Source organism: Drosophila persimilis, unplaced genomic scaffold, assembly GCF_003286085.1.
Source record: "Drosophila persimilis strain 14011-0111.01,24,50 unplaced genomic scaffold, DperRS2 tig00001565-arrow-arrow-pilon, whole genome shotgun sequence".
In the NCBI taxonomy this organism is placed as follows: Eukaryota; Metazoa; Arthropoda; class Insecta; order Diptera; family Drosophilidae; genus Drosophila; species Drosophila persimilis.
Window position 1 is genome coordinate 7,820 of NW_020825521.1, and position 16,960 is coordinate 24,779.

The following is a 16,960-nucleotide window of genomic DNA, read 5'->3' on the forward strand; positions in this document are numbered from 1 at the left end:
CTACCGCAGTTGTTTAATTGGCGCCCAACGTGGGGCGACGTTGTATAAAAAACACCGAATGATAAAAGTGTTGCGTCGTGCCGAAACCCGAAGGACAATTAATTAATGGAATAAATCCTTCAAATTTAAAAACGCGGAGTGACTGTGTGATATAAGATAAAAAAAAGTGAGATAAAAAGGAAACAAACCGGAGCTTAGGGAGTGCAAAAATAAATACAAATACAAATATAAATACAAATACAAATACAAATACAAATACAAATACAAATACAAATAAAATGCAAAATACAAATAAAATAAAAAGCTAATCAAGGCAATTCGTAAATACAAAAAAAACCAAAGAAACCCAAAGTTTTTAAAAAACAAAACCAACAAAACCGACAAAACCAAAATACAAAGAAAGTGAAACGATCAGCGAAGCCAAAGAAGGAAGACCCCCAGAAGACCCAGTCAAACAAATTTAGTCAAAGAAATTTAAGAAGGAAGACCCGTTCGAAGACCTGTCAGACAAATCAAGAAGGAAGAACCGTTCGAAGATCTGCCAAACTAAGAAGGACGACCCCTACCGGATATTTCGTGAGCAAGAGTTGTATTAATAAATATATAAGTATAATTAGGTTATATAAGATTATAAAAACTAACATATAAGAAAAATTAAAAGTGGATCAACTAACTTTAGATTTTGAAAAACTAAAAATGATTAACTCTCAAGCAAGGGCCGATCTCACAGCAGATCTGGTTAAACAATTGATAGCACTTCAAATTTCACAAGTACAAGAGCAAATTGTAAATTTAAAACAACAAATAGAAACTAAATCCGATCAGGTATCAGATTATCAGGCAGAAACAATAGACGAATCGATACAAATCCGGAACCGACAGAACAGCAATCAATTCAGGGGAAATAATAACAATAGAAATTATCGGGAGAATACTAACGGTTATTATAGGAGAAATAATAACAATTATAGCCAAGCCCAGCATTTTAGGGCAAACGTAGTACCGAATAATCAGTCTAACGACAATCAAGCGCAGAATCGAAAGCCAAACGAAATGTCGGAACAACCGGCTAATAAAGCAATGAGGATAAATAACATTGAGGAGGATCATTTTTTAGATCAGCCCCCGAAGTAGGTCTGCTCTACCTAAAAAGAGTAGACAAAAAAATAAACAGAGAATTAAAAGTTTTGATAGATACGGGAGCAACTTCCTGTTATATAAAAAAAGGAATTTACGACAATAAAAAAGAATTACCAATTTATAAGAAAGTTGCTACAGTGAATGGGTTTTCAATAATTAAATATTTCCATAATATAACAATTTTCAACACAAAGCAAGTGTTTTATGAAATAGATGGAATGGAGGCAGATTTACTAATAGGATTTAACCTATTAAAGAAAATCGGAGCGGTTATTAATACAGGAAAGGGGACTTTAAGTTATAAAGACAATGAGGAGAAACTAATATATGACGAGGTCCTTTCTTTAAACAAATTAACCTTTATAGAAGGAAAAACCATCCTTCCGTTGAAGGAATATATAATAAAAAAATATTTTGAAGAAGAAAAAGAAATGAAAAGCGATTCAGTAAAGGTAGAAGGAAGTTTATATAGCTTGGGATCAAAAAATCCTGAGCACGCCGACGAAGAATTATCCGTCAATAGTTTGGGATTCAAATATCCTGAACCCGCCGTCGTTGAATTATCCGACATCCAAAGTTTTAATAGTTTGGGATTAAAATATCCTGAGCACGCCGTCGTTGAATTATCCGACACTAAAAGTTCGAATAGTTTGGGATTAAAGAATCCTGAACACGCCGTCGTTGAATTATCCGACAATGAACAATTTAAAAGTTTGGGATGCAAAAATCCTGAACGCGCCGTCGTAGAAATATCCGACATTCAAAATTATGCAAATTCTGAATTGAAAAAAATGAAATTGTATAACACAATAACCTACAAAGAGGACAATTTAGAAAATCTCAGAGAGAAAATGGTATCTATCATCGAAGAAGACCATGCCAATATAAATTTACAGTTACCGTTCAGAACGGATATAAAAGGAGAGATTAACACTGAACACGATAGACCGGTATATGGCAAGCAGTATCCATACGCTTATTCGGTTAACGATTTCCTTAATAACGAAATAAGTAAAATGTTAGATCAAGGTATAATCAGACCTAGTAAAAGCCCATATAATTCACCGGTAATAGTAGTACCAAAGAAGGGAGTAAATGAGGACGGAACTCCTAAGCATAGATTAGTAATAGACTTTAAGAAACTTACTTATAAGTAAAACTATACCGGATAGATACCCTATGCAAGATCCTTCAGTAATCCTTGCCAATTTAGGTAAAGCGAAATATTTCTCGGCCATTGATTTAGAGTCAGGTTTCTATCAGATTTTAATGAGGGAATCAGATATTGAAAAAACATCTTTTTCCATAAATAACGGCAAATATGAATTTCTAAGAATGCCTATGGGATTGACGAACGCTCCCAGAATTTTCCAAAGGGCAATGGACGATATACTTAGAGAACAAGTTGGGAAAACTTGTCACGTCTATATGGACGATATAATAATATTTTCAAAAACTATAGAACAACATTATAAAGATCTAATTCATATAATTCAGATATTGCAAAACGCTAACATGAAAATTTCACTAGAAAAGTCTAAATTCTTTCAATTAGAAACCAAATTTCTGGGATACATTGTTTCCCAAAATATCATTAAAACAGATCCAGACAAAATCTCCACAATACAAAACTATCCAATTCCTAAAAATATCAGAGAGCTACGTAGCTTCTTAGGACTAACAGGGTATTACAGAAAATTTGTCCGAAATTATGCCACAATGGCCAAGCCTTTAACAAAATATCTGAGCGGAGTAAATGGGAAAGTTTCACGAAGGGCATCCAAGAAAACATTAATACAGCTGGATGAACCAGCAATTGGAGCATTTAATAATTTAAAGTACAGTTTAATAGCACATATTGAATTAGTTGCAAAACGGAAAGAAAGGGGAATAAATGAATTAGGTACCATTTGGAAATGGATAGCAGGCAGCCCTGATCATGACGACTTTTTGAAAATACAAAATAAAGTAAATGAATTAACTGAAAATAATAATAAACAATTTGTAATAAATTCCAAATTTTTCAAAGAAATTGAATTGCTATCAAATTCATTAAAAAATGTCATCTTCAATGAAGAAACGATACTGAGAAAGCATCGTTTAAAATTAATAACTTTTGACCTACTAAATTTAGTTGATACCATAACCCTCTTAAAAGTAAACATTTTCAATACAAAAATTTTAAATAAAAACGAAATAGAGGACATTTATAAGCATGAAAAACATAATGTTGAATTGTCTGATCTGTTGGACATTGCAACGGTTAAAATAATTCGAAATGCAGATTTAATAATCATTTACATAAAATATCCTCAAATTAAAGATATTTGCAAGTTTTACCATGCAAGAGCCATCTCACAAAATGATGGAATGTTAGTTATAAGTGAAAAAGTTTGTGAATGTAAGGAGAAATACTATTTAATGAATAATTTTAAAAGTGAAACTTTTAACAATTACGCACAAATAAATTTAAAGAGTACCTGTTTCACCAATTTACTTAATGGCTTTAAAGCCAACTGCACTAAAAAAAGGGAAAAAAACAAAGAAATAGACATCATTCAGGATGGTGCCATATTAGTTTCAGGCAAAAATATCGTAGACAATACTACTTTGTTAGGATCGTATCTCCTTATATTCAACAACACAATTGTAATAAATAATATAACCCACATAAATGATAAGGGTAAAATTCTAAAATATATATCGCATCATAGATATAGCGATTTTGAATTAGTTGATTATATACAATCGAATGATAAGCAATTTTCTTTTGATAATGTTAATATTTTAAATCCCCTTATAACATTAGGTAATACGGCCTTACCATTAACAACATTATTTTTAATCATTTTGATATTGTTAATGTTATTTTACTTCGGCTATAAATTAACCAAATTTGTACTTATTAAATCAATAAGAATACCGTCAGAAGAAATAGTGGAAAGCAACATTCAAATACTGTCAGAAGAAATTAGAGCTCTATCAGAACTTCAAAATGTATCGGGACGAAACATTTAAGAATGGGGGGAGTTAACGTACCCAATTCCATTGAGCTCTTATACGAGTTGTAAACAATCTTTGGTTTTCCAAAACGAAAACAATTTCAATCTTGGGCCTCCGCCTAATTGATTTCTAAGATGTACAATCTCAAGCGCCCCCGCCGCAATCCCAATCTTTGACACACGCCTAAATGGAAAACCAATGTTTGCCCACACCCGGCTTCTCATAAACAATCTCACTCCCGGCTTTCTGCAGATCCTGCACTTTAGGCCTTTTACAGTTCTCTCTTTGGATGACGAAATCCAATACTCGGGATGGCGAAATCAATTGAAATGTTTATAGAAAAACGATTCCCGAAAGGGATCAACGATGCAAAGATCAGAAAGTTCAAATCAGTCTTGATCCAGCAGCGACACCGCAAAGTCTAGCTAAATATTAAGATCGCGCAATCCCTTGCCCGGAATTCCTTTGTGACCCTCTACTTAAATCTATATCAGTGAAGTTCGAAGTAAAATAAAAACTTTTTAAAAACACAATCCGCTACCGCAGTTGTTTAATTGGCGCCCAACGTGGGGCGACGTTGTATAAAAAACACCGAATGATAAAAGTGTTGCGTCGTGCCGAAACCCGAAGGACAATTAATTAATGGAATAAATCCTTCAAATTTAAAAACGCGGAGTGACTGTGTGATATAAGATAAAAAAAAGTGAGATAAAAAGGAAACAAACCGGAGCTTAGGGAGTGCAAAAATAAATACAAATACAAATACAAATACAAATACAAATACAAATACAAATACAAATAAAATGCAAAATACAAATAAAACAAAAAGCTAATCAAGGCAATTCGTAAATACAAAAAAAACCAAAGAAACCCAGAGTTTTTAAAAAACAAAACCAACAAAACCGACAAAACCAAAATACAAAGAAAGTGAAACGATCAGCGAAGCCAAAGAAGGAAGACCCCCAGAAGACCCAGTCAAACAAATTTAGTCAAAGAAATTTAAGAAGGAAGACCCGTTCGAAGACCTGTCAGACAAATCAAGAAGGAAGAACCGTTCGAAGATCTGCCAAACTAAGAAGGACGACCCCTACCGGATATTTCGTGAGCAAGAGTTGTATTAATAAATATATAAGTATAATTAGGTTATATAAGATTATAAAAACTAACATATAAGAAAAATTAAAAGTGGATCAACTAACTTTAGATTTTGAAAAACTAAAAATGATTAACTCTCAAGCAAGGGCCGATCTCACAGCAGATCTGGTTAAACAATTGATAGCACTTCAAATTTCACAAGTACAAGAGCAAATTGTAAATTTAAAACAACAAATAGAAACTAAATCCGATCAGGTATCAGATTATCAGGCAGAAACAATAGACGAATCGATACAAATCCGGAACCGACAGAACAGCAATCAATTCAGGGGAAATAATAACAATAGAAATTATCGGGAGAATACTAACGGTTATTATAGGAGAAATAATAACAATTATAGCCAAGCCCAGCATTTTAGGGCAAACGTAGTACCGAATAATCAGTCTAACGACAATCAAGCGCAGAATCGAAAGCCAAACGAAATGTCGGAGCAACCGGCTAATAAAGCAATGAGGATAAATAACATTGAGGAGGATCATTTTTTAGATCAGCCCCCGAAGTAGGTCTGCCCTACCTAAAAAGAGTAGACAAAAAAATAAACAGAGAATTAAAAGTTTTGATAGATACGGGAGCAACTTCCTGTTATATAAAAAAAGGAATTTACGACAATAAAAAAGAATTACCAATTTATAAGAAAGTTGCTACAGTGAATGGGTTTTCAATAATTAAATATTTCCATAATATAACAATTTTCAACACAAAGCAAGTGTTTTATGAAATAGATGGAATGGAGGCAGATTTACTAATAGGATTTAACCTATTAAAGAAAATCGGAGCGGTTATTAATACAGGAAAGGGGACTTTAAGTTATAAAGACAATGAGGAGAAACTAATATATGACGAGGTCCTTTCTTTAAACAAATTAACCTTTATAGAAGGAAAAACCATCCTTCCGTTGAAGGAATATATAATAAAAAAATATTTTGAAGAAGAAAAAGAAATGAAAAGCGATTCAGTAAAGGTAGAAGGAAGTTTATATAGCTTGGGATCAAAAAATCCTGAGCACGCCGACGAAGAATTATCCGTCAATAGTTTGGGATTCAAATATCCTGAACCCGCCGTCGTTGAATTATCCGACATCCAAAGTTTTAATAGTTTGGGATTAAAATATCCTGAGCACGCCGTCGTTGAATTATCCGACACTAAAAGTTCGAATAGTTTGGGATTAAAGAATCCTGAACACGCCGTCGTTGAATTATCCGACAATGAACAATTTAAAAGTTTGGGATGCAAAAATCCTGAACGCGCCGTCGTAGAAATATCCGACATTCAAAATTATGCAAATTCTGAATTGAAAAAAATGAAATTGTATAACACAATAACCTACAAAGAGGACAATTTAGAAAATCTCAGAGAGAAAATGGTATCTATCATCGAAGAAGACCATGCCAATATAAATTTACAGTTACCGTTCAGAACGGATATAAAAGGAGAGATTAACACTGAACACGATAGACCGGTATATGGCAAGCAGTATCCATACGCTTATTCGGTTAACGATTTCCTTAATAACGAAATAAGTAAAATGTTAGATCAAGGTATAATCAGACCTAGTAAAAGCCCATATAATTCACCGGTAATAGTAGTACCAAAGAAGGGAGTAAATGAGGACGGAACTCCTAAGCATAGATTAGTAATAGACTTTAAGAAACTTAATGAAAACACTATACCGGATAGATACCCTATGCAAGATCCTTCAGTAATCCTTGCCAATTTAGGTAAAGCGAAATATTTCTCGGCCATTGATTTAGAGTCAGGTTTCTATCAGATTTTAATGAGGGAATCAGATATTGAAAAAACATCTTTTTCCATAAATAACGGCAAATATGAATTTCTAAGAATGCCTATGGGATTGACGAACGCTCCCAGAATTTTCCAAAGGGCAATGGACGATATACTTAGAGAACAAGTTGGGAAAACTTGTCACGTCTATATGGACGATATAATAATATTTTCAAAAACTATAGAACAACATTATAAAGATCTAATTCATATAATTCAGATATTGCAAAACGCTAACATAAAAATTTCACTAGAAAAGTCTAAATTCTTTCAATTAGAAACCAAATTTCTGGGATACATTGTTTCCCAAAATATCATTAAAACAGATCCAGACAAAATCTCCACAATACAAAACTATCCAATTCCTAAAAATATCAGAGAGCTACGTAGCTTCTTAGGACTAACAGGGTATTACAGAAAATTTGTCCGAAATTATGCCACAATGGCCAAGCCTTTAACAAAATATCTGAGCGGAGTAAATGGGAAAGTTTCACGAAGGGCATCCAAGAAAACATTAATACAGCTGGATGAACCAGCAATTGGAGCATTTAATAATTTAAAGGACAGTTTAATAGCACATATTGAATTAGTTGCAAAACGGAAAGAAAGGGGAATAAATGAATTAGGTACCATTTGGAAATGGATAGCAGGCAGCCCTGATCATGACGACTTTTTGAAAATACAAAATAAAGTAAATGAATTAACTGAAAATAATAATAAACAATTTGTAATAAATTCCAAATTTTTCAAAGAAATTGAATTGCTATCAAATTCATTAAAAAATGTCATCTTCAATGAAGAAACGATACTGAGAAAGCATCGTTTAAAATTAATAACTTTTGACCTACTAAATTTAGTTGATACCATAACCCTCTTAAAAGTAAACATTTTCAATACAAAAATTTTAAATAAAAACGAAATAGAGGACATTTATAAGCATGAAAAACATAATGTTGAATTGTCTGATCTGTTGGACATTGCAACGGTTAAAATAATTCGAAATGCAGATTTAATAATCATTTACATAAAATATCCTCAAATTAAAGATATTTGCAAGTTTTACCATGCAAGAGCCATCTCACAAAATGATGGAATGTTAGTTATAAGTGAAAAAGTTTGTGAATGTAAGGAGAAATACTATTTAATGAATAATTTTAAAAGTGATACTTTTAACAATTACGCACAAATAAATTTAAAGAGTACCTGTTTCACCAATTTACTTAATGGCTTTAAAGCCAACTGCACTAAAAAAAGGGAAAAAAACAAAGAAATAGACATCATTCAGGATGGTGCCATATTAGTTTCAGGCAAAAATATCGTAGACAATACTACTTTGTTAGGATCGTATCTCCTTATATTCAACAACACAATTGTAATAAATAATATAACCCACATAAATGATAAGGGTAAAATTCTAAAATATATATCGCATCATAGATATAGCGATTTTGAATTAGTTGATTATATACAATCGAATGATAAGCAATTTTCTTTTCTTACTTCGGCTATAAATTAACCAAATTTGTACTTATTAAATCAATAAGAATACCGTCAGAAGAAATAGTGGAAAGCAACATTCAAATACTGTCAGAAGAAATTAGAGCTCTATCAGAACTTCAAAATGTATCGGGACGAAACATTTAAGAATGGGGGGAGTTAACGTACCCAATTCCATTGAGCTCTTATACGAGTTGTAAACAATCTTTGGTTTTCCAAAACGAAAACAATTTCAATCTTGGGCCTCCGCCTAATTGATTTCTAAGATGTACAATCTCAAGCGCCCCCGCCGCAATCCCAATCTTTGACACACGCCTAAATGGAAAACCAATGTTTGCTCACACCCGGCTTCTCATAAACAATCTCACTCCCGGCTTTCTGCAGATCCTGCACTTTAGGCCTTTTACAGTTCTCTCTTTGGATGACGAAATCCAATACTCGGGATGGCGAAATCAATTGAAATGTTTATAGAAAAACGATTCCCGAAAGGGATCAACGATGCAAAGATCAGAAAGTTCAAATCAGTCTTGATCCAGCAGCGACACCGCAAAGTCTAGCTAAATATTAAGATCGCGCAATCCCTTGCCCGGAATTCCTTTGTGACCCTCTACTTAAATCTATATCAGTGAAGTTCGAAGTAAAATAAAAACTTTTTAAAAACACAATCCGCTACCGCAGTTGTTTAATTGGCGCCCAACGTGGGGCGACGTTGTATAAAAAACACCGAATGATAAAAGTGTTGCGTCGTGCCGAAACCCGAAGGACAATTAATTAATGGAATAAATCCTTCAAATTTAAAAACGCGGAGTGACTGTGTGATATAAGATAAAAAAAAGTGAGATAAAAAGGAAACAAACCGGAGCTTAGGGAGTGCAAAAATAAATACAAATACAAATACAAATACAAATACAAATACAAATACAAATACAAATACAAATACAAATAAAATGCAAAATACAAATAAAACAAAAAGCTAATCAAGGCAATTCGTAAATACAAAAAAAACCAAAGAAACCCAGAGTTTTTAAAAAACAAAACCAACAAAACCGACAAAACCAAAATACAAAGAAAGTGAAACGATCAGCGAAGCCAAAGAAGGAAGACCCCCAGAAGACCCAGTCAAACAAATTTAGTCAAAGAAATTTAAGAAGGAAGACCCGTTCGAAGACCTGTCAGACAAATCAAGAAGGAAGAACCGTTCGAAGATCTGCCAAACTAAGAAGGACGACCCCTACCGGATATTTCGTGAGCAAGAGTTGTATTAATAAATATATAAGTATAATTAGGTTATATAAGATTATAAAAACTAACATATAAGAAAAATTAAAAGTGGATCAACTAACTTTAGATTTTGAAAAACTAAAAATGATTAACTCTCAAGCAAGGGCCGATCTCACAGCAGATCTGGTTAAACAATTGATAGCACTTCAAATTTCACAAGTACAAGAGCAAATTGTAAATTTAAAACAACAAATAGAAACTAAATCCGATCAGGTATCAGATTATCAGGCAGAAACAATAGACGAATCGATACAAATCCGGAACCGACAGAACAGCAATCAATTCAGGGGAAATAATAACAATAGAAATTATCGGGAGAATACTAACGGTTATTATAGGAGAAATAATAACAATTATAGCCAAGCCCAGCATTTTAGGGCAAACGTAGTACCGAATAATCAGTCTAACGACAATCAAGCGCAGAATCGAAAGCCAAACGAAATGTCGGAGCAACCGGCTAATAAAGCAATGAGGATAAATAACATTGAGGAGGATCATTTTTTAGATCAGCCCCCGAAGTAGGTCTGCCCTACCTAAAAAGAGTAGACAAAAAAATAAACAGAGAATTAAAAGTTTTGATAGATACGGGAGCAACTTCCTGTTATATAAAAAAAGGAATTTACGACAATAAAAAAGAATTACCAATTTATAAGAAAGTTGCTACAGTGAATGGGTTTTCAATAATTAAATATTTCCATAATATAACAATTTTCAACACAAAGCAAGTGTTTTATGAAATAGATGGAATGGAGGCAGATTTACTAATAGGATTTAACCTATTAAAGAAAATCGGAGCGGTTATTAATACAGGAAAGGGGACTTTAAGTTATAAAGACAATGAGGAGAAACTAATATATGACGAGGTCCTTTCTTTAAACAAATTAACCTTTATAGAAGGAAAAACCATCCTTCCGTTGAAGGAATATATAATAAAAAATATTTTGAAGAAGAAAAAGAAATGAAAAGCGATTCAGTAAAGGTAGAAGGAAGTTTATATAGCTTGGGATCAAAAAATCCTGAGCACGCCGACGAAGAATTATCCGTCAATAGTTTGGGATTCAAATATCCTGAACCCGCCGTCGTTGAATTATCCGACATCCAAAGTTTTAATAGTTTGGGATTAAAATATCCTGAGCACGCCGTCGTTGAATTATCCGACACTAAAAGTTCGAATAGTTTGGGATTAAAGAATCCTGAACACGCCGTCGTTGAATTATCCGACAATGAACAATTTAAAAGTTTGGGATGCAAAAATCCTGAACGCGCCGTCGTAGAAATATCCGACATTCAAAATTATGCAAATTCTGAATTGAAAAAAATGAAATTGTATAACACAATAACCTACAAAGAGGACAATTTAGAAAATCTCAGAGAGAAAATGGTATCTATCATCGAAGAAGACCATGCCAATATAAATTTACAGTTACCGTTCAGAACGGATATAAAAGGAGAGATTAACACTGAACACGATAGACCGGTATATGGCAAGCAGTATCCATACGCTTATTCGGTTAACGATTTCCTTAATAACGAAATAAGTAAAATGTTAGATCAAGGTATAATCAGACCTAGTAAAAGCCCATATAATTCACCGGTAATAGTAGTACCAAAGAAGGGAGTAAATGAGGACGGAACTCCTAAGCATAGATTAGTAATAGACTTTAAGAAACTTAATGAAAACACTATACCGGATAGATACCCTATGCAAGATCCTTCAGTAATCCTTGCCAATTTAGGTAAAGCGAAATATTTCTCGGCCATTGATTTAGAGTCAGGTTTCTATCAGATTTTAATGAGGGAATCAGATATTGAAAAAACATCTTTTTCCATAAATAACGGCAAATATGAATTTCTAAGAATGCCTATGGGATTGACGAACGCTCCCAGAATTTTCCAAAGGGCAATGGACGATATATTTAGAGAACAAGTTGGGAAAACTTGTCACGTCTATATGGACGATATAATAATATTTTCAAAAACTATAGAACAACATTATAAAGATCTAATTCATATAATTCAGATATTGCAAAACGCTAACATGAAAATTTCACTAGAAAAGTCTAAATTCTTTCAATTAGAAACCAAATTTCTGGGATACATTGTTTCCCAAAATATCATTAAAACAGATCCAGACAAAATCTCCACAATACAAAACTATCCAATTCCTAAAAATATCAGAGAGCTACGTAGCTTCTTAGGACTAACAGGGTATTACAGAAAATTTGTCCGAAATTATGCCACAATGGCCAAGCCTTTAACAAAATATCTGAGCGGAGTAAATGGGAAAGTTTCACGAAGGGCATCCAAGAAAACATTAATACAGCTGGATGAACCAGCAATTGGAGCATTTAATAATTTAAAGGACAGTTTAATAGCACATATTGAATTAGTTCCAAAACGGAAAGAAAGGGGAATAAATGAATTAGGTACCATTTGGAAATGGATAGCAGGCAGCCCTGATCATGACGACTTTTTGAAAATACAAAATAAAGTAAATGAATTAACTGAAAATAATAATAAACAATTTGTAATAAATTCCAAATTTTTCAAAGAAATTGAATTGCTATCAAATTCATTAAAAAATGTCATCTTCAATGAAGAAACGATACTGAGAAAGCATCGTTTAAAATTAATAACTTTTGACCTACTAAATTTAGTTGATACCATAACCCTCTTAAAAGTAAACATTTTCAATACAAAAATTTTAAATAAAAACGAAATAGAGGACATTTATAAGCATGAAAAACATAATGTTGAATTGTCTGATCTGTTGGACATTGCAACGGTTAAAATAATTCGAAATGCAGATTTAATAATCATTTACATAAAATATCCTCAAATTAAAGATATTTGCAAGTTTTACCATGCAAGAGCCATCTCACAAAATGATGGAATGTTAGTTATAAGTGAAAAAGTTTGTGAATGTAAGGAGAAATACTATTTAATGAATAATTTTAAAAGTGAAACTTTTAACAATTACGCACAAATAAATTTAAAGAGTACCTGTTTCACCAATTTACTTAATGGCCTTAATGCCAACTGCACTAAAAAAAGGGAAAAAAACAAAGAAATAGACATCATTCAGGATGGTGCCATATTAGTTTCAGGCAAAAATATCGTAGACAATACTACTTTGTTAGGATCGTATCTCCTTATATTCAACAACACAATTGTAATAAATAATATAACCCACATAAATGATAAGGGTAAAATTCTAAAATATATATCGCATCATAGATATAGCGATTTTGAATTAGTTGATTATATACAATCGAATGATAAGCAATTTTCTTTTGATAATGTTAATATTTTAAATCCCCTTATAACATTAGGTAATACGGCCTTACCATTAACAACATTATTTTTAATCATTTTGATATTGTTAATGTTATTTTACTTCGGCTATAAATTAACCAAATTTGTACTTATTAAATCAATAAGAATACCGTCAGAAGAAATAGTGGAAAGCAACATTCAAATACTGTCAGAAGAAATTAGAGCTCTATCAGAACTTCAAAATGTATCGGGACGAAACATTTAAGAATGGGGGGAGTTAACGTACCCAATTCCATTGAGCTCTTATACGAGTTGTAAACAATCTTTGGTTTTCCAAAACGAAAACAATTTCAATCTTGGGCCTCCGCCTAATTGATTTCTAAGATGTACAATCTCAAGCGCCCCCGCCGCAATCCCAATCTTTGACACACGCCTAAATGGAAAACCAATGTTTGCCCACACCCGGCTTCTCATAAACAATCTCACTCCCGGCTTTCTGCAGATCCTGCACTTTAGGCCTTTTACAGTTCTCTCTTTGGATGACGAAATCCAATACTCGGGATGGCGAAATCAATTGAAATGTTTATAGAAAAACGATTCCCGAAAGGGATCAACGATGCAAAGATCAGAAAGTTCAAATCAGTCTTGATCCAGCAGCGACACCGCAAAGTCTAGCTAAATATTAAGATCGCGCAATCCCTTGCCCGGAATTCCTTTGTGACCCTCTACTTAAATCTATATCAGTGAAGTTCGAAGTAAAATAAAAACTTTTTAAAAACACAATCCGCTACCGCAGTTGTTTAATTTGCATGTGTGCTCGCGTGCCTCGTGAGGAACCCACCAAGCCAGTTGAGGCTTAGCTCAACGACCTGCTGGCAAAGGTCAAGGACTTTTTCAACGAGGATAGCGTTAAGGTAAGTCTAGCCGACACTAGCCGACCTTAACAGACCAGACAAAAACGTATGCCTAATTTACTCGATTGCTTCTGCACGACTTCAATGATAAGGCCAAGGCTGCTGCTGAAGAAGGTCTTGCTGTGAACGAGCAGATCCAAAAGGCGCCCAAACCCTAAAAATTCAGCTCTAAAGCAACGAATTTAAAAATCAAATCAAATCAAAAGGTTTAAACTACAATTTAAAGGTTTTTTAGCGTCAGCTCAATAATGCAAAAACATCCACAAACGGAGCTGGATCCGGGTCATGGCAAATAGCCGGTACAGGGCCTGAGGTCCCGCCAAGGGAAGCTCCTGGCGGTTTGCGCACTTGCCGGTTGAATCGAAAATATGGCGGTAGATACGCGGGCGTATGTCGTGCAGCTGCTTGGCGCTGCAGACACTCTGCGGCATCTGGATCAAATGGTCGACCATAAGGGACACTCGTGGGGTAGTCGAAAGCAATAGCTGGCCGCTGACGGTGATTTTTTCCCCAGCTCTTTTCAGACGTAGACGCAGCACCCAATCCTCCTCAAAGGCACGAATCGTCTGTGGGGATCGGGATAAGAGATCATCAGAGGTATGCTGCAGACGAGTTCTGGTTCTCCAAAACCTTACCTCAGACTCGAGGGTCCGTGGGTGTAAACCCTCTGAGCGGTGTATCCCCTTCATTCTCAAGGTGAAAAATTCCACCCGGCTAGCACTCAGCACCCGATGGAGCTGCAACAAGGGCTTTTGGGCCTCAAGCTCCCTGTCCTCGACATGCAGCAGAATATCTAGGATCTCCTTTCCCTGCTTCTGGGGAAACCCACAGTCGGAATCATGTGAGACGCTGTCCTTGTAGGGGCCCTTCCAAGAACAGCCCAGGCAGTGGTACTTGCAGCAAACCACACGCCCCTCACAAACGAACTCCAAGTGTCTGGAGAGATCTTTCCTGTCTGAGAACTGGTCATTGCAGCTGGGGCAGCTGATGGGTAGCTCCCAGAGGGTCTGGCGCACCACTAGATTCTGCTCCTGATCGTAGTTTCTAATGAGCGATCGACAACTGGGGCAGCAGGCACTCGTTTTATTGAAGATGGCAAAAGCCAGAACGGCGGTCTTGCAGTCCTCACACATGATATGCCCATGGCTGCACTGAAAGAAGTCGTGTGGTTGTGGAACCTCGCGGCAAACAACGCACACCAGTATGTTATGCAGTAGCTCACAAAGATCGGAGACGCCACCACCCGAGGACCCGCCGACCTCACCCTCACTGCTGTCCATAGTAGTCGAAATCTCATTCAAAGTACTTTCATCTTTACTTGCAACATCTGACAATCGCTGCCTCTTGGCGGCTGGGGGCTGCTCGTTGTTGTTGTCATTGGGGTTGGCCTTCGACATTCTGAAGGGTATTTCGGCCAGCAGCCTCGGCCTGGCTTTACAGTATGTGTGCGTGCTTTATTCAACAATTCTGATTGCCTGTTGTTGCAGAGTAAACTGATAGTCTGGTGTAAAATACGAGCACAAGGTTACGAGTTTTCCAAGGCCAAGCTGGTTCCCTGAAAATTACAAATTTAAAAACAGAGGATACACACAGAGAAAAACGGCATAGTAGGCACCCATGAATAGTTTAATTTAATAGAATGCACTTTGATCTACACATAAATGTGCTCAAAAATATTTGTAATGCGGCCCAAGGCGTTCAATGGGTCTGGTGGGGTGGTGTCTCGGTGGACTGGTGGGGTGAAAAGTAACCTCTTTGACCGCCAAAGTGCTCTGCTATCGCAAACAAGATTACGGTGCCTATTAGTCCATGTTTCATGTAGAACATGTCAAATTAGATACATATGTTACTGACATGTTTTTTTTTTATTTATTTTTTTTTTTTGTTTTGGTATTTGATTGCTGCTGAATGGAATTTTTTTTGAGTGGAAAAACAGGAAGGAAATTGACGAAAAGTTGGATGAAAAGAATGGGGCTAATGCTCCTTCGATACACACCGACTCATCAAAACAAAATTCAGCCCGCGTGAGGAGATCATCGACGGCGCGGGGGAGACCTTTCGGAAATTATTTTTCGGACGGCATCAAATAGTTGGATAATCACTGCAACGACTGTCTATGAATGAGTGACCTAAAATAGCCTTATTGAATAAAATAAAAAATAAAATTGTATGGTGGGCTGGGGTGAAACCCCATCTAGTACTTTTTGGCATCGTCTGTCACTTTCTCTGCGAGTCCCAATAGATTTTTAAAATAGTTTAAAGCATACTTGATAATGTATAAATTTTGTATGCGATATTTTGTGTAAATTATTCATACAAAAAAAACTCGGAGCAAATCTATGGGTATATATTTGGTAATCTACGTGTATAGATTAAAATTTCAGAGCTGTTTTATAGAGCTCACTCGACACTTTGAACCGTTTGTAAAATCATAATTATTCGACAGTTTTGTGCGTGTCTTTGCTTCTGCTTTGTTTGTTGTTCGGTGATCTGGTAACCTCCTCCTTAAAACAAAACGACATTCAAATCGAATGGTTCCCCTGACACTAATCTAGTGTGGCTGCCGATACGGATACAAATTCCGAACAGGAAATACTATTGTTAAGACCTTAAAAGAAAAGTCTAGACATTTGCGAGTTGAGTTGTAAATTCAAACTAAATTTTATTCTTAAAATCAGAGCCTTATATGTGATTTGACAATGTAGGTAGGAGGTACAATTTGGTAGTCTATAATTATCGTTAGACCTACGCAGAGGATACACTTTACTGAGGGTGTCTATTTGAGTACATGCTTACATTAGTTTTATTTTAGGACCGCATTTGTTAAGTGTTTTCTCCACTTGTGTTTTGTTGTCGTATTAATGGGTTACAGATCTCTGTTTACACCAGTGCTGTCGTAACTTGTCTACTT

General features: G+C 35.0%; 1 protein-coding gene across 1 annotated transcript; it reads right to left on the reverse strand.

The window, feature by feature from the left end:
- Window positions 1-14,291: 14,291 nt before the first annotated feature.
- Window positions 14,292-15,536, reverse strand: LOC113567044 (cysteine and histidine-rich protein 1 homolog). The gene is made up of 2 exons (XM_026994248.1): window positions 14,685-15,536; window positions 14,292-14,615 (listed from the first exon to the last, which is right to left on the reverse strand). Exons 1-2 carry the CDS (start codon window positions 15,444-15,446, stop codon window positions 14,292-14,294), a joined length of 1,086 nt encoding a protein of 361 aa, XP_026850049.1. The 5' UTR covers window positions 15,447-15,536.
- Between the last annotated feature and the right edge of the window lie 1,424 nt (window positions 15,537-16,960).

Coding starts and splice junctions, on each gene's coding strand:
- LOC113567044 (XM_026994248.1), bottom strand. CDS start 15,446: ATGTCGAAGGCCAACCCCAATGACAACAACAACGAGCAGCCCCCAGCC. Junction 14,616..14,684: donor CACGGACCCTCGAGTCTGAG/GTAAGGTTTTGG, acceptor CGATCCCCACAG/ACGATTCGTGCCTTTGAGGA.